Consider the following 27,996-nt stretch of genomic DNA (forward strand, 5'->3'; position numbering starts at 1 on the left):
GCAAAGTTGTAAAAGCCGAGACCCCTCGGGCAGCCGCCCAAGATGAGCCCACCTTCCTTGTGGAATGGGCATTTACATATTTTGGCTGTGGCAGGCCTGCCACAGAATGTGCAAGCTGAATTGTATTACACATCCAACTAGCAATAGTCTGCTTAGAAGCAAAAGCACCCAGTTTGTTGGGTGCATACAGGATAACAGCAAGTCAGTTTTCCTGACTCCAGCCGTCCTGGAACATATTTTCAGGGCCCTGACAACATCTAGCAACTTGGAGTCCTCCAAGTCCCTAGTAGGTGCAAGGCACCACAATAAGCTGGTTCAGGTGAAACACTGACACCACCTTAGGGAGAGAACTGGGGACGAGTCCGCAGCTCTGCCCTGTCCGAATGGACAAACAGATATGGGCTTTTTTGAGAAAAAACCACCAATTTGACACTCGCCTGGTCCAGGCCAGGGCCAAGATCATGGTCACTTTTCATGTGAGAGGCTTCAAATCCACAGATTTGACTGGTTTTAAACCAATGTGATTTGAGGAATCCCAGAACTACGTTGAGATCCCACAGTGCCACTGGAGGCACAAAAGGGGGTTGTATATGCAATACTCCCTTGACAAAATTCTGGACTTCAGGAACTGAAGCCAATTCTTTCTGGAAGAAAATCGACAGGGCCGAAATTTGAACCTTAATGGACCCCAATTTGAGGCCCATAGACACTCCTGTTTTCAGGAAATGCAGGAAACGACCGAGTTGAAATTTCTTTGTGGGGCCTTCCTGGCCTCACACCACGCAACATATTTTCGCCACATGTGGTGATAATGTTGTGCGGTCACCTCCTTTCTGGCTTTGACCAGGGTAGGAATGACCTCTTCCGGAATGCCTTTTTCCCTTAGGATCCGGCGTTCCACCGCCATGCCGACAAACGCAGCTGCGGTAAGTCTTGGAACAGACATGGTACTTGCTGAAGCAAGTCCCTTCTTAGCGGCAGAGGCCATAAAACCTCTGTAAGCATCTCTTGAAGTTCCGGGTACCAAGTCCTTCTTGGCCAATCCGGAGCCATGAGTATAGTTCTTACTCCTCTACGTCTTATAATTCTCAGCACCTTAGGTATGAGAAGCAGAGGAGGGAACACATACACCGACTGGTACACCCACGGTGTTACCAGAACGTCCACAGCTATTGCCTGAGGGTCTCTTGACCTGGCGCAATACCTGTCCCGTTTTTTGTTCAGACGGGACGCCATCATGTCCACATTTGGTATTTCCCAACGGTTTACAATCATGTGGAAAAAACTTCCAGATGAAGTTTCCACTCTCCCGGGTGGAGGTCGTGCCTGCTGAGGAAGTCTGCTTCCCAGTTTCCATTCCCGGGATGAAACACTGCTGACAGTGCTATCACATGATTTTCCGCCCAGCGAAAAGTCCTTGCAGTTTTTGCCATTGCCCTCCTGCTTCTTGTGTCGCCCTGTCTGTTTACGTGGGCGACTGCCGTGATGTTTTTCCCACTGGATCAATACCGGCTGACCTTGAAGCAGAGGTCTTGCTAAGCTTAGAGTATTATAAATTTACCCTTAGCTCCAGTATATTTATGTGGAGAAAAGTCTCCAGACTTGATCACACTCCCTGGAAATTTTTTCCTTGTGTGACTGCTCCCCAGCCTCTCGGGCTGGGCTCCGTGGTCACCAGCATCCAATCCTGAATGCCAAATCTGCGGCCCTCTAGAAGATGGGCACTCTATAACCACCACAGGAGAGACACCCTTGTCCTTGGATATAGGGTTATCCGCTGATGCATCTGAAGATGCGATCCGGACCATTTTTCCAGCAGATCCCACTGAAAAGTTCTTGCGTGAAATCTGCCGAATGGAATTGCTTCGTAGGAAGCCACCATTTTTACCAGGACCCTTGTGCAATGATGCACTGTTTTTAGGAGGTTCCTGACTAGCTCGGATAACTCCCTGGCTTTCTCTTCCGGGAGAAACACCTTTTTCTGGACTGTGTCCAGAATCATCCCTAGGCACAGCAGACGTGTCGTCGGGATCAGCTGCGATTTTGGAATATTTAGAATCCACCCGTGCTGTTGTAGCAGTATCCGAGATAGTGCTACTCCGACCTCCAACTGTTCCCTGGACTATGCCCTTATCAGGAGATCGTCCAAGTAAGGGATAATTAAGACGCCTTTTCTTCGAAGAAGAATCATCATTTCGGCCATTACCTTGGTAAAGACCCGGGGTGCCGTGGACAATCCAAACGGCAGCGTCTAAAACTGATAGTGACAGTTCTGCACCACGAACCTGAGGTACCCTTAGTGAGAAGGGCAAATTTGGGACATAGAGGTAAGCATCCCTGATGTCCCCGGACACTATATAGTCCCCTTCTTCCTGGTTCGTTATCACTGCTCTGAGTGACTCCATCTTGATTTGAACCTTTGTAAGTGTTCAAAAAATTTTTTAGAATAAGTCTCACCTAGCCTTCTGGCTTCAGTACCACAATATAGTGTGGAATAATACCCCTTTTCCTTGTAGTAGGAGGGGTAATTTAATTATCACCTGCTGGGAATACAGCTTGTGAATTTTTTCCCATACTGCCTCCTTGTCGGAGGGAGACCTTGGTAAAGCAGACTTCAGGAGCCTGCGAAGAGGAAACGTCTCTACATTCCAATCTGTACCCCTGGGATACTACTTGTAGGATCCAGGGGTCCTGTACGGTCTCAGCGCCATGCTGAGAACTTGTCAGAAGCGGTGGAGCGCTTCTGTTCCTGGGAATGGGCTGCCTGCTGCAGTCTTCTTCCCTTTCCTCTATCCCTGGGCAGATATGATCTTATAGGGACGAAAAGACTGAGGTTGAAAAGACGGTGTCTTTTTCTGCAGAGATGTGACTTAGGGTAAAAACGGTGGATTTTCCAGCAGTTGCCGTGGCCACCAGGTCCGATGGACCGACCCCAAAAAACTCCTCTTCCTTTATACGGCAATACACCTTTTTGCCGTTTGGAATCTGCATCACCTGACCACTGTCGTGTCCATAACATCTTCTGGCAGATATGGACATCGCATTTACTCTTGATGCCAGAGTGCAAATATCCCTCTGTGCATCTCGCATATATAGAAATGCATCCTTTAAATGCTCTATAGTCAATAAAATACTGTCCCTGTCAAGGGTATCAATATTTTTAGTCAGGGAATCCGACCAAGCCACCCCAGCTCTGCACATCCAGGCTGAGGCGATCGCTGGTCGCAGTATAACACCAGTATGTGTGTATATACTTTTATGATATTTTCCAGCCTCCTGTCAGCTGGTCCTTGAGGACGGCCCTATCTATAGACGGTACCGCCACTTGTTTTGATAAGCGTGTGAACGCCTTATCCACCCTAAGGGGTGTTTCCCAACGCGCCCTAACTTCTGGCGGGAAAGGGTATACCACCCATAATTTTCTATCGGGGGGAACCCACGCATCATCACACACTTTATTTAATTTATCTGATTCAGGAAAAACTACTGTAGTTTTTTCACATCCCACATAATACCCTCTTTTGTGGTACTTGTAGTATCAGAAATATGTAACACCTCCTTCATTGCCTTTAACGTGTGGCCCTAATAAGGAATACGTTTGTTTATTCACCGTCGACACTGGATTCAGTGTCCCTGTCTGTGTCTGTGTCGACCGACTAAAGTAAACGGGCGTTTTAAAAACCCCTGACGGTGTTTTTGAGACGTCTGGACCGGTACTAATTGTTTGTCGGCCGTCTCATGTCGTCAACCGACCTTGCAGCGTGTTGACATTATCACGTAATTCCCTAAATAAGCCATCCATTCCGGTGTCGACTCCCTAGAGAGTGACATCACCATTACAGGCAATTGCTCCGCCTCCTCACCAACATCGTCCTCATACATGTCGACACACACGTACCGACACACAGCACACACACAGGGAATGCTCTGATAGGACAGGACCCACTAGCCCTTTGGAGAGACAGAGGGAGAGTTTGCCAGCACACACCAAAAACGCTATAATTATATAGGGACAACCTTATATAAGTGTTTTCCCTTATAGCATCTGTTTTATATATTTCTAACGCCAAATTAGTGCCCCCCCTCTCTGTTTTAACCCTGTTTCTGTAGTGCAGTGCAGGGGAGAGCCTGGGAGCCTTCCCTCCAGCCTTTCTGTGAGGGAAAATGGCGCTGTGTGCTGAGGAGATAGGCCCCGCCCCTTTTTCGGCGGCCTCGTCTCCCGCTTTTAGCGGATTCTGGCAGGGGTTAAATATCTCCATATAGCCTCCGGAGGCTATATGTGAGGTATTTTTAGCCAAAATAGGTTTTCATTTGCCTCCCAGGGCGCCCCCCTCCCAGCGCCCTGCACCCTCAGTGACTGCCGTGTGAAGTGTGCTGAGAGGAAAATGGCGCACAGCTGCAGTGCTGTGCGCTACCTTTAGAAGACTGAGGAGTCTTCTGCCGCCGATTCTGGACCTCTTCTTACTTCAGCATCTGCAAGGGGGCCGGCGGCAAGGCTCCGGTGACCATCCAGGCTGTACCTGTGATCGTCCCTCTGGAGCTGATGTCCAGTAGCCAAGAAGCCAATCCATCCTGCACGCAGGTGAGTTCACTTCTTCTCCCCTAAGTCCCTCGTTGCAGTGATCCTGTTGCCAGCAGGACTCACTGTAAAATAAAAAACCTAAGCTAAACTTTTCTAAGCAGCTCTTTAGGAGAGCCACCTAGATTGCACCCTTCTCGGCCGGGCACAAAAATCTAACTGGCTTGGAGGAGGGTCATAGGGGGAGGAGCCAGTGCACACCACCTGATCCTAAAGCTTTACTTTTTGTGCCCTGTCTCCTGCGGAGCCGCTATTCCCCATGGTCCTTTCAGGAACCCCAGCATCCACTAGGACGATAGAGAAAATATGAAATCTCATACCATGAACTTGGAAATAAGTAGACAATCGTAACTAAATAATTACGCTACTCGTTGGCTCTGAACATTTCCATTGTCTCTATAATCTCATCGTTTGACTGATGATATGATTGTCATAAATGAAGGGATGGAACGAACCTTAAAATGCAGAGCAAATATGCCATTTGTGTTACCACAGGCACGTTTTCTACAAACAGAAATAATGCAGTCTTGCCACAAGTGGTCTGTAAGTTTGAATACTACTACAGCTTAAGATTGTGATGTGTATTATGAAATTAATTGATGCACATGTTTTCACACTGTCCGTATAGACATATACTTGTTTGTGACAGACTACATAATGTTGCATAACCTCTTTTTTTTCTTTTTAACATTACCTACAGGAAAACAGGTGAAGCTGCAAGAACATTTGCAAACCATTCCCTCTAGGAAAACAGGTGAAGCTGCAAGAACATTTGCAAACCATTCCCTCTAGGAAAATAGGTGAAGCTGCAAGAACATTTGCAAACGAACGCTTGCAAAACAGGCCTAATACTCTGATCTACACAGGTTCTGCACTTCTGTTTGTGGGAACACTATAATGGCACATAGAATGATTGTGAATCTTCGTTGATCGTCTATTGAGACATTAAGGACTATACATAAACCACTTTGGACTAAGAGGCAGAGGTTTTATATTACAGATTTTTCAGTTTGTGGGGTGTTAATACTGCTTTAGCGATATATTGTTATATTTAATGGTAGGTACTAATATCAGGATTCGTCTTTAATAGACAGTGCAGTATTTGTTTTTCTTGGCAGTTTGAGCAGACAGTTAAATTGTTTTAGAAACCGCAATCGTCACTGGAATTGGTTTATTAGAACATTGCTGGAGCTGTAGAGAACTAATTAGGTTAATAGGCTAGTCTTCGCAGTCACACTGTAAACAGGATTTTGACATACCAAAATTGTAGTTTTGGGGTCCTTGCCTCCTAGTTCTCGAACACCAAGTTCTTCGTCTGGTTTCCCATAAGTGAAATAATTTGGGTAGAAAGCCCCAGCGATCACAATCTGACAAATATTGGAGACACACACATCATACATTATTTGAAGTGAATAAGATTATAGCAATCTACATTCTAAATTGATATGCGGAATCCAACATATTGGACAACCTGATTTAATAATCCCAATTGATATTTGGTCTGAATACGCAATATGTTAACCTCATACATTGCAGAGTTGCAAAATCCTTTTCAAAACCATAAATTGCCCCGAACTGATTGCGGATGTATGGGGGCCTTCGGACTTTAGTGGTCATACACCTAAATATTTATGGTCTAATCTGGCTTGTTGGAAGGAAAATCTTATAACGTATGGGAGCAAATGACAATAGACCATTTGCTCCAAAATGCCGGAAAACTAACAAAAATGGTCGTTCAGACAAATTTGTTAAATCAAATGAATTTAGCCAATTTGATTGACCATTTTTTATGTTTTTCAGTGTTTGGAAGCAAATGGTTAATTGTAATTTGCTCCAATACATTACCAGATTTTCCTTCTAACCAGTCAGATTGGACAAAAGATCTTTAGATGTATGGCCAGCCTTACAAAGCAGATGATCCTGATGAAACCATTCATAATTTCGTCTGGAAACAAGGAGGTGAAAATCCTGCAGTCTCAAAACTATAGTTGTCTTTACAGTGTGTGCTCCAGTCACGCATGTAGCAAAATTGGACAGTGCTCAGATTGGTAGCCAACTCTTGGTGAGAGGATCAGTGTGGCCAACTTTCATTTAATTTAGTAGACTGTACAAAACCCAGCGAGGTGTGCCTAGGCTACCACCTGTTTCTTAAGTTGATGTCTAATTGTGAGCCTCTGCTTTTCATATGGGAGCTTTATTTTAGGACTGTGCAAACTATTAGGGTCTGTATGTTTATACAGAGTATGTGTTGAGTTCTGTAAAAAATAAAAATAGAAAAACGCTACGCTGTAAAATACAAATAGCCGTATGGAAAAGTACAAACTAAACATCACTGAACAAAGTATTATAATTTGTAGTTTTATCAGTTCATGTCCGTTTTGATGATAAACCAAATCTGTGTCAAAAACAAACTGAGTGGATCGGCTTTTCTGTAGAACAATCAACTATTTACTAGAAACAGATACTGGAATCTAGTATTATAGCTTTAATCTAGCAACAAACGACAATTACTAAATAAGTCAGTCTTTGGACAGATGTACTGAAGCGGTGTACCTGGAGGACAAAGAGCTGCTTGTGTTTGTACACATGATCCTTGGGTGGCTGTTGAGTTACACGCATGTTGAAATGGGCAATGCGCTTTTTAAGTTCGTCATATAGAGCAGCCACCTAATGAGAAAAAATATCATATATTAAATACAATCTCCCCTTCAAGAAACGCTTCCAAAATAAGCAGACACTAGAAAATCCTAGTAAAACGGGGCTCTTGAAAATAAAATTGTTCTTTTTCAAAGCCTGTGTCATTGCAGACTAGTATGGAAATGTCATTAGTGATATTGCCATAAGGTCGTCAAGTTAATGGTGACTGCGGACCTGTACACTGCAGATCTGTGGAAACATGCTAATGCCACAGCCATGGGTATTTGAACAGGGTCGCCCATCAGCTAAACCTCTAATCTTCTGCTTATGTACAAAAGATGCAGCAACAGCCAGAACATTGAAATGTCGGAACCAAGATGCCATGATCAGTACAACTGCAAATGAAAAAGAGTTGACTTACCTCCCATAAACACACACTGACTGTCAATCACTTTGCGAATAAACCCTCTATTAGAGAACGATTAACTGTACATAACTCAATTTGCAAATAAAGTTAGCAGTCAGTAGTGATCGATGTCAGTCTATTTGTCAGAATCCAGTGCAACTGTGGTCTTTGATTTACAGACCAGCGCACCATGAAAGACCATGTTATAGGCAGCCGCATACCAATTATTATAGATTATTGCAGTTTCACACTCACCTCTCGTATTCTTCTTATCTGAAAGTAATTTGATTTGCCCCATTCCATTTCCTCCTAAAGAAGATGTACCAAAAATATTATCAGGTTTGTTTGTGTTTTACTAGGCTAGTATTATTATTTTTTGTTTATATGGTGACATCATATTCCGTTGCACTTATGGAACATTGCTTAATGTTTCTAACAATGGTAACTTGGTAGCTGATAGAAAAATGTGATTTGTAGCTATCTTCAGGAAATAAAACAGAATAAAAATCAATTACTTCAATTTCTCCTAAAAAACTGGATTTATTTGCCTACCGGTAAATCCTCTTCTCGTAGTCCATAAGGGATCCTGGGGTCACTTAGCACGATGGGGTATAGATGGGGTCCAAAGGAGCCGGTGCACTTTAAATTTCTGCAACTGGGTGTGCTGGCTCCTCCCCTCTGTGCTCCATCCCAGAGTCAGTCTAGGCAAAACTGTGCCCGAAGGAGAATGGACATAATTGAGAGAAGGAACAGAACAAACAACGAGTGGTGAGATTCACACACCAGCACACCGCAACATAAACAGACCAGCAACGGCTGGCAACATAACAGCAAACAGCAATAGCTGAACAAGTAAACTTTCCTACAAGAAAAACCTGCAGAAAAGTCAACGCACAGAGGCGGGCGTCCAGTATCCCTTATGGACTACGAGAAAAGGATTTACCGGTAGGTAATTAAAATCCTATTTTCTGTAGCATCCATAAGGGATACTGGGGTCACTTAGTGCGATGGGGACATCCCAAAGCTTCCAGAATGGGTAGGAATGTGCGTAGACATCTGCAGCCCCACCTGCCCAAACTGGGTATCCTCTTTGGCCAGGGTATCAAACAAAGGTGTTGTTCCCAGACCAGGTAGCAGCTCAGCAAAGTTACAAAGCCACGGGTAGCCGCCCAGGAAGACCTCACCGATCTTATAGAGTAGTCCTTCAGAGACTGTGGAACAGGCAAAGGCTGCCGACACAGAGGCCTGTTGGATAGTGAGCCTAAGCAAACGAGCAATGGACTGCTTTGAAGCAGGGCAACCCTTTTTCTGCTCATCATAAAGCACAAACAGAGAATACGTATTTCTGGTTCGAGCCGTCCTCTTGATATAAATCTTCAAGGCTCGCACCGCATCCAATGTCTCCGTAAGAGCAGAGGCACCAGAACTAGACTGAACTACAATAGGTTGGTTCAGATGGAACGCAAAGAAAACCTCAGCCAAAACTGCTGTTTAGTTCTGTGCTCCGCTCTATCCTCATAAAAGACCAAATAGGGACTTTTAGACGATAAGGCCCCCAATTCTGAGACACGCATAGCAGAAGCCAGGGCCAGTAACATCATAGTCTTCCACGTGAGGTACTTGTTTTCTATCGTCATCAGCGGTTCAAACCAGGAGGACTGTAGAAACTCCAACACCACATTCAAATCCCAGTGTGCCGATGGTGGCACAAAGGGTAGGCTGTATGCGAAGAACCCCTTGTAAGAAGGTCTGGACTTCTGGCAACACTGCCAACTTCTTCTGGTAGAACATAGACCGAGCTGAAATCTGGACCTTAAGGGAGAGCAGACATAGGCCCATATTCACACCAGCCTGCAAGAAACTGACGAAACGTCCCAGGTGAAACACCGCAGGAGGGTATTTGCGATCTTCGCACCAAGAAACATATCTATTCCAGATATGATGGTAGTGCTTCGATGTTACCAGCTTCCTTGCTGAACCTTTTTGGACAGGCCCTTCTGAGCTAGGATGTTCCGCTCAACCTCCATGCTGTCAAACGAAGCCGCCGTAAGTCCGGGTAGACCAATGGTCCCTGTTGAAGATCTCTTCTCAGTGGCAGAGGCCAAGAGTCTTCGATGGATATGTCTAGAAGATCCGCGTACCATGCCCTCCGAGGCCAGTCTGGGCCAATCAGATTTGCTTGGATTCCTTGCTGCCTGATTCTCTTTAGCACCCTTGGGAGCAACGGAATCGGAGGAAACAGGTAAACCAATTCGTATGACCACGGCGTCGTCCGTGCATCCACTGCTATTGCCTGAGGGTCCATGGATATCGAGCAATATCTTGTTGAGTCGAGACGCTATCAAATAGATTTGCAGGCAGCTCCACAGGTCTGTGATCTGCTGAAACACCTGTAAGTGGAGGCTCCACTCTCCCAGGTGGAGGTCGTGATGACTTAGGAAGTCCGCCCCCCAGATGTCCACTCCTGGAATTTAGATGGGCGAAACTGCCCTTGTTTTTCTTTCCACCCAGAGGAGTATCTTTGACACTTCTCACATGCAGGCTCTGCTCTTTGTTACTCCCTATTGATTGATGTATGCCACCGCCATGGCGTTGTCCGACTGGACTTGGATGGCCTAATCCTGGAGCAGAGGAGAGGGCTGAAGCAGAGCGTTGTAGATCGCCTGGAGTTCCAGAATCTTGATCGGAAGGAGGGCTTCGTGGGCTGACCACCTGCCAAGCAACTGTGCCTCTCTGGTGACAGCTCCCCATCCACTCAGGCTTGTGTCCATTGTGAGGAGAATTCAATCCTAAATCCCGAAACTCCGACCTTCCACCAGGTTTGAGGACAGCAGCCACCACAGGAGGGAAATCCTGGCCTGCGGTGAGAGACTTAAGATCCGATGCATCTGGAGAAGTGAACCCGGACCACTTGCTCAGGAGATCCAATTGAAAGGTTCTGGCATGTAACCTCCCATACTGGCTCGCCTCGTATGAGGCAACCATCTTTCCCAACAGTCGTATGCAAAGATGGATGGAGATCCGATTTGGCCTTAAAACTGCTCGGACCATTTCCTGGAGCGTCCTCACCTTGTCCTCCGGAAGAAATACCTTCAGGAGCTGCTGAGTTGGCTCTAGGTGAGATTTTTGCAAGTTGAGAATTCACCCATGATGTGACAGAAGCTGACTCGTGCGGTGGATATTGAGCAATAGAAGCTCCCTGGATCTCGCCTTTATCAAGAGATCGTCCAGGTAAGGGACTATATTGAACTCCTGGACTCAGAGCTGAAAAATCATTTCCGCTATCACGTTCGCGAAGACCCTCAGAGCCGTGGAGAGGCCGAAGAGCAGGCCTGGAATTGGTAGTGGTCGTTCAACAGGGCAAACCGGAGGTAAGCCTGATGGAGTGGCCAAATCGGAATATGAAGATAGGTGTCTTTTATATTCAGAGATACCACAAACTCCGTTCTTCCAGACCTGAGATCACTGCTCGCAAGGATTCCATCCTAAACTTGAAGACCTTTAGGTAAGTGTTCAAAGATTTTAGATTCAAAATGGGCCTTACCGAGCCGTCCGGCTTTGGTACCACAAATAGGTTGGAGTAGTAACCCTCTCCCTGTTGTTGCAGTGGCACGGGAACAATGACCTGGGACTGGACCAACTTCAGGAAGACATGTTGCAGTGTAAGTCGAGTATCCTCCAAAAATGGCAAGCTTGATTTGAAAGATCAGTGAGAAGGAGCACTGTCGAACTCCAGCTTGTAGCCCTGAGAAATGAGCTCCTTTACATAGGCAAAGATGAATATTACCGATGTAAAAATTTGGCGCTTGAAGGCATTGCTTACATCAAGAGCAGCTGTTAAAGAGCTAGTTAGTCCCACACAAGAAACAGATAGATTAAAATAGAACTAACAGTGCTTGAAAGCCAGATATGGTATTAATGAGAATTGTGTTTACTATGATGCTGAACAATTAAAAAGATTTACCGTTGCACCCCCAACTCCCTCGGTGCATGTATGCTGTTGCCCAAACAGCATACCGAAAACAAACTTCTAAAATAAACTGAAGAAGAATCCGCTGGAGCTCCAGAGTGTGCATCGTGTCCTGAGGACACATTTTTCTATACTGATTGTGGTAGAGGGGATGGAGGGGAGGAGCCAGCACACCCAGTTGAAGAAATTTAAAGTGCACCGGCTCCTTTGAACCACATCGTACTAAATGACCCCAGTATCCCTTATGGATGCTAGAGAAACCAGATTTTTACTCACCGTAAAATCCCTTCCTCAGAGTCCATCTGGGGACGCTGCTGCATGTCCACTGGGTAAGAGTGTGGGCTAAGTAGTTTGGCACTAAAACCGAAAACTATGTCTTCCCACCTCCAGTAGCACCTCAGTCAACAATAGAAAAGCAGTGAGGAGGAAAAACATAACCAAAACTCAAATCAATACCCAACCAATAATGCTCGCAGCCGGCTTCTAATGTGAAATGCCACTGGCGCTGCACCGATATCTCTGCAATGTATGACTGCATGCGCAATGCAGGGGGTGCAGCGGTGGGCACAATGCAGGGGGAGAGTGTGGGGGCCCCTGGACGACCGCCCCTGTTGCCCCTAGTTGGATCCAGCCATGGATGTATGCTACTGCCGTGGCAATGTCCGACTGAATGTAAATCGGTTTGCAGTGTGGAATTTCTTTTGCGTGGATGAGTGCCATGTAGATGGCCCAAAGTTCCAGAACATTGATTGGAAGACCACTTTCTTTTTTGTTCCAGCGCCCCTGGATTAAGTACTGTTCTGTTACGGCTCCCCAGCTTTGGAGACTGGAGTCTGTTGTCAGAACCACCCAGTTTGAAATCCAAAAGGAACGACCTCTGTCCAGATGGGACATCTGTAGCCACCAGGCTAATGACCGACGCACTCCCTGTGGAAGAATTATTGTCTGAGTTCTTATCGTCTGATGCTATTCCATTATTTGAAAGAGAACATAACCGTGAGACGGTTTTCTATAAACCATTCCTTTGGCTTTACACAGGAGGGACCGGAAAGCAGGAACTCTGGGTTTAACTTTTGATGCCGAAAAAACCCTAACTTTTTTGGAGTTTTGGAGTCTGCTTCAGATACATGAATATTGTCTAATTCTGTACCAAACTGAATATTTCCGACAAAAGGCAGGGATTCCAGTACCTTATTGGATTCCGAGTCAGCCTTCCATGAACGTAACCAAACAGCTCTCCGAGTTGCTACTGAGGAAGCTGATGCATGAGAAGCTACTATACCCATATCCAGGGCTGCTTCTTCCATAAAAGCAGCTGACTGCTTTTTATTTGTTATATGGGATAACTGTTCTTTCGTTGCTGGAACCGAGAAATAATTTTCTAAGGCTTCCGCCCAGCCTGCCACTACTTTAGCAGTTAGATCATTTAATGATGAAGGCAGAGGTAATGTAGGTTTGCGCACTAGTCGAACTACGTGCGCATAAACTTTGGGGGATACTTCCCTTTCTAAACATCCTCTCCCATCTGTGGACTAAGAAGAACTCAATCTCTAAAGAATATGAAATTTCTTACTGTGTGTTACTCTTGCATGATTTCAGTCAGCTGGTCTCAGTTAGGAAGTTTTGCTTTTACTGATTTTGGACGTTTAAAGACAGGAACCTTAGATTTCCACACAGGCTCTACTATCTCCTATATTGACAGAATGGATTTAACTGCATTAATTAACTCGGGTATATCTACTGATGTAAGTTGCTCCTCTTCTCTTGATGCAGGTTCAGAGCGAGAGGATCCAGCTTTATCATCTGAAGTATCCTAGGAATCATCTGTAGTATCCTCGGATTCTGAAAGACTGTGAGGATGGTGCTCCATTGTCTATCCGTTTTCAGGTCCCTGGGCCTGTCTGCCTGCATTTGTTGAAAGGCAGCCGAGGTCACAGCTAAATCTTGTACTGGGTGTGACAAAACCCAAGGGGGATGTTGCATGTAAGGGTTCAGTGGGTACCCCATACCTGGCAAAGTAGCTGGAACCGCCAGACGATCCACTAGATTAGATAAAACCTGTGCAAAAGATGCCCAAGGAGGTTCTTGTGCTTGAACAGGTTCCTGGCTTAAGGCCGATTAAGAAATGTGAGGTTTTTATTGAATCTATAACAGTTTACACATAAGCCATCTTGTACAAGGTCCTGAGAGGTTAACACAGCTTTGCAGGATAAACTAAATCTTAATGTAGGTGCTGTCTAGTTACCCTTGCCTTTAGAGGACATAGCAACAATATTCACACAAATGGTATAATACTAAGCATCAAAGTGACATTCCCCACTTTTGTTTTAAAGTTTAGTACAGTCAGACCCTACCCTGCTTTGTACCAGTATTGATGGTATGAATCAAGAGAGAAATCAAGACTGACGGAAAACAATGTTTAAAATCAGCATCTGCACTAGCAAACAGTCACATAATAATGCATTAGTATACATTTGCAAAATGAGCACATATTTCATCTACACAATACAATTAAGTAGGTAGGAAAGAACATTACTGCACTTACCTCATACCAGGAGATTAGCGCATTCAGACGCACAGCGAATAATACAGCAATGTTCACAGTCACTTATTTGCATCAGACACCTATTCAATTACACAATACCGCCAGGGTAGGTAGGAAAACAGTTCTGCATCGCCTGCCTCAGATGAGCGGGATACAGGAAGACTTAAACCCCACTTCCGTATTCGACCATGCCGCCAACAACGGCCCACCGAACCAGATGCATGTATTGTGTAAGCGTCTCAGACGGAAGCGGGAATATCAGTTCATGGCGGGAAACTCTGAGTAAACTGGTCATGAACTGGGGGGGAGGGGCGAACAGGAAAGCGCCTTAGTCCCCATTGCTGACATCCACCCCAGGGATCGCGGCCTCTTACTAATCCCCAGAGCCTATGATCCCTGAGGTCTAGCGCTGGTGCACCCGAGGTGGAAAACCGCGTCAGCGACTGTTCGGTAGTCTCCCCACCGCAACAGTAAGGCTGCATTATATGCATCTTACATCCAGCTGGCGCCCGCCGAGACAGCAGTGTTCACACAAAAGTAACTGTTGTTGTAACACCAGTGGGAAGTTTTTGGAGCGACTCTTTCCTTTGTGTGTTTAAGACGCATAGAAAAAGCCACTCAAAAAAAGAAGAAAAAAACTATATACAATAATAAAAGCTTGTGGCTGCAAAAAAAAACCAAACACACAGTTTTCTATAGTGCTCCGGCTCCTGCCGCACCAAACCAAAAAAATTGAATTACCTGAGCCAGGAGGCGGGGTTATAAGGACGCTGGACCGTTGCATCCTGGGAGCACAAAAGCTTTAACCATTTGGTGCCCGTTCCACTGACGCCACCTACAACCCAAAGTAGATCCTGTGGACAACTGTTCTTAGCAACTTGCTTTGGTTCATCTTCAGGGGGTTGAAGCATGTGTTTAATAGCCTCAATTAAATGAGCCACTTCCACTGTGCTGGGAGAATCTTCTGCAATAATGCAGGAATCAGTGACAGACTGTTTCTTCCCCTACTTAAGCAGACAACTGATTGGAGTCTGATATAGTAGTGGACTGAGAGGAAGGGGTCCGTGTGTGTATGGGACTTAGTGTACGGATTAGTCCCGAGTAACATTCTCTGTAACGCTAGAGACATTTGGGCTAAGATCTGAACTGTAGTATTCAGTGTATCCACCGAAGGTGCGTTAGCCACAGGGACAATATTAGGCGGTGCTAACAGAGGGGTCACATAGAGGGAGCAAACCAGTCCATTAAGGTACCCAGTAACTTACTGAAAGATGTTGAGTGGCCAGCAGGTGCATAGCAGTTTACACAGAGCCCATCCTGAACCACATCCTGTGCAGTTAAACCTACAGAGCACAATCTACATGACTTTAATACTGGAGTGTCAGGCTGTTTGCAGCTATGTCTAGCAAAGCAAAAAGTCGCAATGACAGGGAGTCAACCACACAATAGTATACAAACAAAGGTGTGGTAGCCTGTTAGAATATGTGACAACGTTCAGCAGAAACACTGGAACTGTATAGAAAAGGACCCCCGACAGCACCAAGGCACAGAAAAAGACAGGGACAGATCTAAAATATATAGAGCTGAAACGAGAATAGTCAGATAGCAAAAACAAGCACAAGTCATATAGTAACAGTTTTTGAGGTTGAAAAAAGACAATTTGTCCATAGAGTTCAACCTATTTGTGGTCTCCTACGCTGTATTATTTTTAGGACTAATTTAGTCTGTTGCTAATGTCGGCCGTTGTGTTTAACCTGGGGGAGAGGTTACAGGCTGGCACTCCGTCACCTGTGCTGGCGTTTTAATCACCGGTACTGGGGGGCCCTTTATAATGATTATCCTGTGCCCGATATGCCCTAGAGGTCTAATGGAGTCTCTAGTCAGTGCCAGTGTCTACAGCCAGCACAAATCTCCTGGGACGCGCGGCAGACCGTGATTTAAGTGTGGCCCCGGAAACTAGCAGCGGTGCTAGTCGCTTTGTGTTGGCCCCGCCGCAAGTAGCCGTCTTGGCATAGGCCGTGCGGGAGTTTCGGCGCCAGCAGGAAGTGTTACACCCTGTGTGCTGGAGTCTAACAGACATCCAGTTCTGATAGGCTCAGTGTAAAAATAGAAAAAAGTAAAGAAAAGGTTCTGGGGCTGCCAGAGCAGTCCCCTGTAAAGAGGTGCATCCAGCTGACACCATAAAAAACTGACCTGCCTGAGCACGGCGGCGGGTTATAGGGAGAAGGACCGAAGCATTCTGGGATATCTGAAAAGGCTGAACTGTATTGTACCAAGGAGCTGATCTTATCACCTATAACCCCGATGACACCTGTGGATCCCTATGGAGCCCAAAGAAAAAAAGCATTCATTTCAGAAACCCAGCTAAAATGTTTAAATTGTGTTCAAAGTTTCTAACGGGGGATTCTGCAACACTGAGCATTAAATTAAGGTCCCGAGGCACTACTGGAGTCACAAAATGATGCTGTATGTGCACATGACCCCTCCTTCTTTGAAAATATTACAAAAGCGTAAGTAGGAATGTGCTTATGCTTAAACCAATATATGTAAGCTCTGAAGTTATATGACTATCTCAAAAAGCCTTAAAAAAAAAAAAGTTAGCACAACCAGACCTGAAAACCTTTAGATTTTAATTTGGCGGATTCAATAGGCACTTGTCGAAAATATTGATGGTGTATAGGTCCTTGACTGAGAAGGTCTGGCCAAAGAGGAAGGGGCCAAGGAGGATCTAGAGTACTAATATGGAAAACTGGTCAGCATACCAAGATCTCCTTGGTCAGTCCGAAGCCACTAGGATGATTCTGGAACCATAACTGATTTAATAAACCATTCGCAGTTTCACTGTACCGGCCGAGTGTACTTACACGGGCATGGCTTAATCTTTGAGACAAGCATATGTTACTGGCAGGATCAACCAGGAAGATCTCGGTATCCCCCTCTTTACATTCCGTAAAACTCAGGAACACTGCCAACAAAGACAACAAGTAAATTAAATCCTAATACCAAGAAACTACCATTGATTGAGTCATCTATAAACAATGTAGGATCACTCAGTCTTGCACAAAATCTCTCCACTTTCATGTTCAGCCAAGACGCTACCATGTCTATCATGGGATGTCCAGTAGTTGTTTAAAGACTTCTGGATGGAAAGACCTTTAACACAGATGAAGCACCCGACAACAGCCTACCAATCTTCTACTCCGGTAATGCATACAGCTGAGATGTTGGAACATTTCTCTCAGTCCATTTCTCAATCAGGATGACTTCTCTCATTTCTAGAGTGTGCCACTCTGATTGTACATTGATTAGTCAACCTCGAAGACTGAGCCCTATGTGAGAGCACTTAAGATTGATTGAAGATCTAAAAAAATGTTTGGGGAGTGTCATCTCCTGACAACACCAACTACCTTGAAAGGTACATTGCACATTTACAGCTTCCCAAACATTGAGACTTGCAACTGTGGTTACTATGTGGAATAGCCTCCTATCAGAGGTGGTAGAGGCTAAGACAGTGGAGCAATTTAAACACGCATGGGATAGACATAAGGATATCTTTACAAATAAATAAGTATTAAATAAGGTTTGAGATTAAAATCTGGTTAAAAAAAGGGACCAGATGGGCCAAGTGATTCTTATCTGCTATCAAATTCTGTGTTTCTATGTTATGGACCAGTTCCAAATTGTGAAGGGTCAGTTTGCATCTAAATTGAGTGGGTCTACCCAAAGTAGAGACTGATAATTACTTGTTGAGTGTCGAAAGTTTTGAGATATATCTGAAGATGAGATTGATTCCATCTGCAAGTATTTTGTTCCGGAATTCCTTAGAATGAAACAAAACTGTACTACTTCGAAGGTGGAAACCATCGTTCCCAGGCTCCCATGCCACAATAAAATCGACATGTACGTTTTGCTGAGAAGTACCTTCCCCAAAGTCATCAATGCAGAGATTTTCTCTTGGGGCAGCAAAACTCTGCTTGACTGAATCCTACAACACTCCCAAAAATATTTTCAGGGATGGTGTCACAACTTATTTGTTGCAATTCACAACCCAACCAGGTTCCTCCAGTTTTCTTGGGTGGAGATTGTAACAGTATACCGTTCACTTTAATCATTAGTTTGCCCAACTATGAGATAACTTTTATTCCCTTGAGCATAGGCATGATTCATTGCTCACAATCAATTTTGTGAACACTCCTTATGCAGTTGAGACGCCGAAAGGTAGAGCCTGAAACTAGAATTGCTGAGATATGATGGCACATCTGAGATTTAGATGTCCCTCCGAAATGGGTACATGGCGATAAGAATCTTTGAGGTCAAAAGATGTAATAAATTCTCCCTGTTTCATGCAGGTCACCACCAATCTCAGCAACTCCACCCTGAAATAGCTTACTTTAAAAGTGTTATAGGAAACAGGAAAGTAAAATCAAATGTTCTTGTGTGGTACACAAAATAAAATGTAACTAGTTTAAATTAAAATCTTCAATTTGTTTTTGTTTTTTAATAACAGCGATATATTTAAAATTAGAAGAGTAAATAAAAAATTAAAAAACAAGTGATTAACATTTTGAGAACTATATTGACTTAAAAATAGCCCTGAAAGAGCAACCTGGCCTTGGTGCCAAGAAACATATATTTCAATAAAAACCTGTGGGTAGATGTATTAAAATACATGCTTGGGCTGTTATGTGTAATGACCCGCTTCACCTCCGAATCGCTCTGAAGTGTATGGCCACTGTTGTCAGTGACAACAGTGGTCAGAATCTTCAAAATACTCCCTTGTCGGAAACAGGCTGTTCGTATAAAAATAAAAAAAAAATTAGAAAAAAAAATCCCTCTTAACCTGCCACAAAAATAAATTTGCAAAAAATATAAACTAATCTGCAGAGGCAGTGTCAAAACCACCCAGCTCCTTTGCACAAATTACTAACAATGGAGGTTTAACCGAAAATTGAGATAGAGAGTTAGGGCAGTTATTTTGAAAATGCCCAGGCTTCTTTTGACACCTACTATGCCCCAGTGTCCATCATTGAAAGAAAGAGAAATTGCCTGGTATACATTTACATTGAGGGGGAACCGGGAACGAAAACTGGGTAATCAGGATAACCTACATATTAAAACATTTTAAGTCCTTCGTTTACACACCTTAGGAAATCTAAGATCACCTCTCTCCTTGCACTCCTGCCAAAACTGTAAATACAGAAAAAGTAATAAAATTTTACAGTACAAGTACAAGCTGTAACAATAACTAATTAAAAATATAACATAAGTGTACCCTGAAGGCATCAACAAGTGCGATGCAGTCACTTCTACTATTACCAGCATAACTTAGCTTGCTCCTACAAAATAGAAGAAATGACATTAACAAAACATACCACAAAATTACAATAAAATACAGGTAAAAAAAAAAAATCAATGGCTTCAATAAAAAGAATAGCCACAAAAGTAAAACAAACCAATACATAAACCTGAATATTAACCTGTATCCATCAAGGTGCTGTCTGAAGGGCATTGCAAAAAAGTTCCTGAGTGACAGTGCTGCAGCTGTGCAGGAACAAAAAGGAGATGAACAGATTTAATGCAAGATAAAAGGCATCTTAAAATACGAGGAAAGACAGGAAAAATCTCACTGCACTGGTCTAGAGAACATAAGTACATAAAGTTCATTATATAATATAATATATTATATATTTTTATCTTAAAATACGGATCATAACACTTACCTATAATAAGACATTCATCCAGACAGCCAAAAACATGTCCTAGAACAATCAGTTTTCCGAGCTGTAAGTCAAGCGGTAACTGCGCGAGAACTCTTCCCAAAAATGTGAGCTCCCCATCGTATGGATTATCCTCCTGGTTTCTACTCACTGCAAGAGCACCGACCTAAGAGAAGAACATGCCAAATGTACCAACATTACTCACACTGCAGGTACAACCAGAGTCATGCAGGGATAGAAAAAAAGTTTTAAAAAAATCAAAATGTTTTTTATTGTTTACACCATTTTTTTGTATTCGGTTTAAAGGGAGGAAAAAATAATCCTGCTTATTACATTAATACTGTGAAACATTGCTATGTATCAGAAACCTTGATCAACCATGTTTTAATGCTAACACTAACAATCCAAAGTTATTAAGCTTTGATATGGTTTATTTTACATCTTCCAATATTTTTTTTTTTACTGCTATTCATATTCTAACTCAATATATATATATAAATATACTAAACAAATTAAAACATACAAAGTACACTCAGAGATAGATGAAATTGAAAAGAAGAACAAGTTAATGTTAAGCATTAGTCCTACTTATTGCTCATAATAAAATAAATCTGAATAGGAATACAAGATGGAAAATGCAAAAGTACTTTTCAGAGAACACATAAAAAAGGAGGCGTTAAGCATTAGCACTGGGCAAGCCGCTGGCTTTAAACATTTTGCATAAAACCATTTTTTTTTTTAGTATAACCACCTTTTTTTTTTTAATAAGTCACAGCGCCACATAGCATAATAAAAAATATAGGGTTTAAAAAAAAAAAAAAAAAAACATTTGGTTTATACAAAGGTGGTTTGAATCAGCCAACCACGCAGTCATGATTTGGAAATTGTTGAGAATGTCTTCTCTACAAAAAGCATGATGGCAACAAGGATACTAGAGTGTTTGCAGGGTTATGAATTTAGCCTAAAAGAATACCAGTACATTAAAAAAAATCAAACCCCACCTCACTTAGCAGAATCCCTGCCTCAGCCCACCAGTACTCCGGGATCACCTTGAGCTAACACCATAATTAAGAACAATCGTTGCTACCAATCACCACCTCCTCGACTACAGTAGTCAGAGTATTTGTTCACGGTTTCAGAATGATGCAAGCTGGAAAGGTTGTACCAAACTAGTCCATTTGACAGCAGTAATTAATCTCACATTAACTTTTAACATGCATTGATAAAGAGATCATAAAAACAAAAAATCTGAAAAAAAAAAAAAGGAGGTTAAAGCTTTGAAGAAAAACCATGACGTTTATTCAGACATGTGGGGTGCCAGGAAAGAATGGGTCACATTCATCATGGCTGAATGAAAATATCAAGGCTGGTTAACTCTGAAATGCTACGTAAGAGAACCAGATATCTGTTAAGGAGAAAAACATTGGAGTAGATACAGCTGATAAACATTCTCCATAAAGCAGTGTCATTTAAACGTGGGAACCATTGAGTATTCTGGATATAGTTGAATGGGGTTAAAGCAGTGTTCAGTTGTCATCTTAAAAAGAGATTAGAGTTCAATAAACTCGCAACTCAATCGAAACCAGAACAAGCCGAGACTATTGTGCAGCTTTAAGTAAACTTGCTTCATTTCGTATAGAATTATTCTGCAAGGTTACAAAAAACGAGATTTATGGTAAGAACTTACCGTTGTTAAATCTCTTTCTGCGAGGTACATTGGGCTCCACAAGGATTAACATCGGGGTGTAGAGTAGGATCTTGATCCAAGGCACCAACAGACTCAAAGCTTTGACTGTTACCAAGATGCACAGTGCCGCCTGCTCCTCTATAATGCCGCCTCCGGGCACAGGAGCTCAGTTTTGTTAACCAGCCCAATGCAGTAGCAGGTACTAGAGATGACAAATCGCTTGTAGCCAATTACACCACACACTCACCACAGGAAAGAGTGTCAGCGGCTATGCCACAATAACCCAAAGAAGCTAAGTGCGTCAGGGTGGGCGCCTTGTGGAGCCCAGTGTAACTCGCAGAAAGATTTAACAACGGTAACATTTTACCATAAAGCTCGTTTTCTGGTACAAGGTACACTGGGCTCCACAAGGATTAACATTGGGGATGTCCTAAGCAGTTCCTTATGGGAAGGGACGCACTGTAGCGGGCACGAGAACCCGGCGTCCAAAGGAAGCATCCTGGGAGGCGGAAGTATCAAAGGCATAGAACCTTATAAACGTGTTCCCTGAGGATCACGTAGCCACCTTGCACAATTGTTCAAGGGTCGCACCACGGTTGGCCGCCCAAGAAGGTCCAACCGACCGAGCAGAATGGGCTTTGATGGTAGCAGGAGCTGGACGACCAGCCTGTATAAAAACATGTGCAATCACCATTCTAATCCATCTGGCCAGGGTCTGCTTTGAAGCAGGCCAGCCACGTTTGTGAAAACCAAACAGTACAAACAGAGAATCAGATTTCCTAATGGAGGACTTTCTTTTCACATAGATACGGAGAGCCCGTACCACATCCAAAGACCGCTCTTTGGAAGACAACTCAGGATAATTAAAGGCCGGAACCACAATCTCCTGGTTAAGGTGGAATGCAGACACCACCTTGGGTAAATAGCCCGGTCGCGTCCAAAGAACCACCCGGTTACGATGAAAAATCTAATGGGGGGACTTGCAGGATAAGGCACCCAAGCCCGAGACCCTTTTAGCTGAGGCAACAGCCAGCAGAAATAGCACCTTGAGGGACTGCCACTTAAGGTTAGCAGAGGCAAGAGGTTCAAATGGAGACTCTTGCAAGGCCTTCAATACCACCAACAGATCCCGAGGTGGTACATAAGCAGGCTGAATCCGCAACACACCCTGAGTGAATGTATGAACATTCGGAAGGGCAGCAATCTTTCTCTGAAATCAAACAGACAAGGCAGAAATGTGAACCTTGAGGGAGGCCAGATGCAGGCCTAAGTCCAGGCCCTGTTGTAGGAAGGCCAACAGTTTGGTCGTGCTAAACTTGAAAACATCATGATTCTGAGACGCACACCAAGTAAAGTAAGCATTTCAGACCCTATGGTAAATCCGAGCAGAAGCCGGCTTACGGGCCTTCAACATAGTTTGAACGACCGCCTCAGAAAAACCCTTGGTCCTCAGGACGGAAGCTTCAAGAGCCATGCCGTCAAAGCCAGACAGGCCAAGTACTGGTAAACACAAGGGCCCTGAACGAGGAGGTCTGGTCGTTTTGTGGAAGTAGAAGGGGACGATCTAGCGAGAGGCCCTGTAGATCGGAGAAACAGTGCCGTTTGGGCCACGTTGGAGCGATAAGAAGTAAGTTTCCTCCTTCTTGCTTGAACTTCCATATTACTCTGGGCAGGAGTGACACTGGAGGTAACACGTACGGCAGCCGAAAGTTCCATGGGATTGACAGAGCATCCACGAACGCTGCTTGAGGATCCCTTGTCCTTGCTCCAAAGACCGTAACCTTGTGATTGTGTCGAGACGCCATCAGATCCACATCTGGAAGGCCCCTCATGTCCACGAGAAGTTGAAACATCTCTGGATGGAGGCTCCATTCTCCAACGTGTACGTCCTGATGACTGAGAAAGTCCGCTTCCCAGTTTAGGACCCCCGGAATGAACACTGCGGATATGGCCGTCAGATGGCGTTCTGCCCACTGAAGGATCCGTGATACTTCCCTCATTGACATGCGGTTTCAAGTGCTGCCTTGATGATTGATGTACGCCACCATGGTGGCGTTGTCCAATTGTACGTGAACAGGTCTGTTCTGTATTAGATGCTGGGCCATTGTCGACGCATTGAACACTGCCCGCAGTTCCAAAATATTTATCGGGAATAGAGACTCCTCCTTGGTCCACCGACCCTGAAGAGAGTGCTGTTTCAACACCGCGCCCCAACCCCTTAGACTGACAGTCGTCGTCAGCAGGACCCAGTTGGATATCCAGAAGGGACGGCCCCTGCCCAATCGTTGATCCCGAAGCCACCAGCTCAGTGACAGGCGGACCTCCGGAGAGGTCCCACTTGGTCAGAATTAACTTCTGCAGAGGGCGAGAATGGAATTGAGCATACGCCACCATGTTGAAAGCAGACACCATGAGACCTAGCACTTGCACCCGTGGGTTTTCATGAACTGGACCGTCAGATCTAGAGGACACAGGAGCAGTTCTGGGGAAATGGTCAGGATCAACAAATCGTCCAAGTAAGGTAGGATCCTGACCCCTTGATTGGCGGAGTGTAGCCGTCATGACCGCCATTACTTTGGTGAAAACTCGGGGAGCCGTTGTCAAACCAAAGGGTAACGCCCGAAACTGATAATGAAGATGGCCCACCGCAAGCCTGAGGTACTGCTGATGAGGTACTGCAATGGGAATATGCAGGTAGGCATCCTGCAGGTCCAGGAGGACCATATAGTCCCCAGGTTCCACGGCCAGAACAATAGAGTGCAGAGTCTCCATACGAAACTTGGAGACCCGCACATGCTTGTTCAAGGACTTCAGATTCAGAATGGGCAGTGAGGACCCCCCCCCCCCCCCCCCCTTGCCTCTCTGATCCAGAGGCACCTGTACTACCACTCCTGTGGACAGGAGGGAATGTACCACCGAATGCAGAGTGTTTGCCTTTATCGGGTCCAGAGGAACATCTGTCAGGCAAAATCGATGAGAGGGACGATTCTTGAAGGGTACGGTGTAATCTCGAGTTACGACTTCCCTTAACCAGGCATCGGAAGTGGTCTTCAACCATTCCTGGCCAAAACCTAGAAGACGGCCCCCCACCCTGAGATCCCCCAGAGGGAGGACCGCCCCGTCATGCTTGTCAGTTTTGTAAGCAGGATGACGGGCAGCCCAGGCTCGCTTCGGTCTGGGCTTGGGAGGTCTGGAAGCACGACCTTTTGCTTTACCTGGAGGATGAAAGGGCCGAGGGAAAGTACTTTTAGCCTTCTGCGTGGAAGGAACCGTACTAGGTAGGCAAGCTGTTTTAGCAGTAGCCAGATCAGCCACAATCTTATTGAGGTCTTCTCCAAAGAGAATGTCTCCCTTGAGAGGAAGCATCTCCAGGGTTTTCTTGGAATCCATATCCACCGACCAGGATCTCAACCAAAGGATATGTCTGGCCAAAAAAAAAAGTAGTAGCAGCCTTGGCCGCCAGCACCCCGGCATCGGAGGTCGCCTCCTTAAGGTAATGAGAAACCATGGTAATATAAGAGACATTGTCAAGCATGCTCAGATGCATTAGAAGGCAGCTCCGCCTCTAGTTCCTGAGCCCACGCCTCAACAGCTCAAGTTGCTGCAATGGTTGGCCAATGCACAGCCCCCGTTAGGGTGTAAATCGCTTTCAAACAACCCTCCACACGTCTATCCGTCGGTTCCTTCAGAGAGGTGACGGTAGTTACTGGCAGAGCAGAGGAAACTACCATACGAGCCACATGAGAATCTATGGGCGGAGGAGTTTCCCAATTTTTACACAGCTCCGCAGAAAGAGAATAGCGAGCCAACAGTATCTTATTCGGTCTGAACTTAGTCCCCGGACTCCTGACGTATGTCAGCCAGGTGTTGAGAATGAGGTAAAACTTGTTTAACCACCTTCTTACGTTTAAATCTGTCCGGCTTTTTAGAGACAGCCTCAGCCTCAGGACCATCAGAGACCTGAAGAATGAGGCTGATAGCCTCAATCAAATCAGGGACATCCACCATTGACTTCCCCTCCCCAGCAGAAACATCTGAGTCAGTGTCTGTGGGGTCAGTATATGCACCATCCTCCTCAGAGGATATGTCCGGGATAGCAGTGGATTGTAAGGTGGTAATGGCCCGTTTAGAAGACGTCTTAGGCGGGCGAGAGTGAGAATTAGATTTAGTCAGTGACCGGTTCAGGTGCTGTAACTGAGTAGAGATTTGATCTGCCCATGGCGGATTAATTTCAGGGACCATGAACTGCTGCACTGGCACAGGTGGTCCCACAGGGGGTGCCAGATTAATTACAAGCGTGTTTAACAGCGTGGAAAAGGTAGCCAAAGGCGGGTCATTTGTTGCTCCCGGTGCTACGGACCCACTGGGGGGTAAGGAACCCCCTGAACCTGAACACTCCGCTGCCATATTATCCTCCAAAATGTCTGCGGCATCACTACCACGCAATGTGGGAGAAGCCCCAGCTCTGTTGCCTCGTGTAGCTGACATAACAGTAAGCAAAATATTGGGCAACCCGGTACAATTCTTAGCAGCAATATACCTAGCAAGAACTCCCCGTGAAGTGTAACTGTGTAAGCACAATCCAGGAATCCAAGAGATATATGGTGACTATAAATCATAAAGAAAAATAAACAGCAATTATAACTTGTGAAAAAATAAGAATTTACTTACCGATAATTCTATTTCTCGTAGTCCGTAGTGGATGCTGGGAACTCCGTAAGGACCATGGGGAATAGCGGCTCCGCAGGAGACAGGGCACATCTAAAGAAAGCTTTAGGATCACCTGGTGTGCACTGGCTCCTCCCCCTATGACCCTCCTCCAAGCCTCAGTTAGGATACTGTGCCCGGACGAGCGTACACAATAAGGAAGGATTTTGAATCCCGGGTAAGACTCATACCAGCCACACCAATCACACTGTACAACCTGTGATCTGAACCCAGTTAACAGCATGATAATAGAGAAACCTCTATAAAAGATGGCTCACTACAACAATAACCCGAATTTTTTGGTAACAATAATTATGTACCAGTATTGCAGACAATCCGCACTTGGGATGGGCGCCCAGCATCCACTACGGACTACGAGAAATAGAATTATCGGTAAGTAAATTCTTATTTTCTCTGACGTCCTAGTGGATGCTGGGAACTCCGTAAGGACCATGGGGATTATACCAAAGCTCCCAAACGGGCGGGAGAGTGCGGATGACTCTGCAGCACCGAATGAGAGAACTCCAGGTCCTCCTCAGCCAGGGTATCAAATTTGTAGAAGTTTACAAACGTATTTGCTCCTGACAAAGTAACTGCTCGGCAAAGTTGTAAAGCCGAGACCCCTCGGGCAGCTGCCCAAGATGAGCCCACCTTCCTTGTGGAGTGGGCATTTTAAGATTTTTGGCTGTGGCAGGCCTGCCACAGAACGTGCAAGCTGAATTGTACTACAAATCCAACGAGCAATCGTCTGCTTAGAAGCAGGAGCACCCAGTTTGTTGGGTGCATACAGGATAAACAGCGAGTCAGATTTTCTGACTCCAGCCGTCCTGGAAACATATATTTTCAGGGCCCTGACCACGTCAAGCAACTTGGAATCCTCCAAGTCCTTAGTAGCCGCAGGTACCACAATAGGTTGCTTCATGTGGAATGCAGAAACCACCTTAGGTAGAAATTGAGGACAAGTCCTCAATTCTGCCCTGTCAGAATGAAATATTAAATAAGGGCTTTTATATGATAAAGCCGCCAGTTCTGACACACGCCTGGCTGAAGCCAGGGCTAACAGCATCGTCACCTTCCATGTGAGATATTTTAAGTCCACAGTGGTGAGTGGTTCAAACCAATGTGACTTTAGGAAACTCAACACAACATTGAGATCCCAAGGTGTCACTGGAGGCACAAAAGGAGGCTGTATATGCAGTATCCCTTTTACAAATGTCTGAACTTCAGGCACTGAAGCCAGTTCCTTTTGGAAGAAAATCGACAGGGCCGAAATTTGAACCTTAATGGGCCCTAATCTTAGTCCCATAGACAGTCCTGTTTGCAGGAAATGGAGGAAACGACCCAGTTGAAATTCCTCTGTAGGGGCCTTCTTGGCCTCCCACCACGCAACATATTTTCGCCAAATGCGGTGATAATGTTTTGCGGTTACGTCCTTCCTGGCCTTGACCAGGGTAGGGATGACTTCATCTGGCATGCCTTTTTCCTTCAGGATCCGGCGTTCAACCGCCAAGCCGTCAAACGCAGCAGCGGTAAGTCTTGGAACAGACAAGGCCCCTGCTGGAGCAGGTCCTTTCTTAGAGGTAGAGGCCACGGTTCGTCCGTGAGCATCTCTTGAAGTTCCGGATACCAAGTCCTTCTTGGCCAATCCGGAACCACGAGTATAGTTCTTACTCCTCTCCTTCTTATGATTCTCAGTACTTTTGGTATGAGAGGCAGAGGAGGGAACACATACACTGACTGGTACACCC

General features: G+C 45.0%; 1 protein-coding gene across 6 annotated transcripts in view; it reads right to left on the reverse strand.

Moving 5' to 3' along the window:
* TDRD9 (tudor domain containing 9) overlaps window positions 1–27,996 on the reverse strand; it is a 561,182-nt gene that overhangs the window by 214,757 nt on the left and 318,429 nt on the right. For all 6 annotated transcript variants that reach the window (XM_063947439.1, XM_063947438.1, XM_063947442.1 and 3 more), the window contains exons 16-22: window positions 19,858–20,020; window positions 19,615–19,678; window positions 19,410–19,473; window positions 19,280–19,324; window positions 7,878–7,931; window positions 7,133–7,246; window positions 5,839–5,946 (exon numbers count right to left, since the gene is read on the reverse strand). In XM_063947439.1, the coding sequence (XP_063803509.1) occupies window positions 5,839–5,946; window positions 7,133–7,246; window positions 7,878–7,931; window positions 19,280–19,324; window positions 19,410–19,473; window positions 19,615–19,678; window positions 19,858–20,020 (612 nt within the window). The remainder of the gene's footprint in view (window positions 1–5,838; window positions 5,947–7,132; window positions 7,247–7,877; window positions 7,932–19,279; window positions 19,325–19,409; window positions 19,474–19,614; window positions 19,679–19,857; window positions 20,021–27,996) is intronic.

Source organism: Pseudophryne corroboree, chromosome 12 (genome assembly GCF_028390025.1).
Source record: "Pseudophryne corroboree isolate aPseCor3 chromosome 12, aPseCor3.hap2, whole genome shotgun sequence".
Taxonomy (NCBI): Eukaryota; Metazoa; Chordata; class Amphibia; order Anura; family Myobatrachidae; genus Pseudophryne; species Pseudophryne corroboree.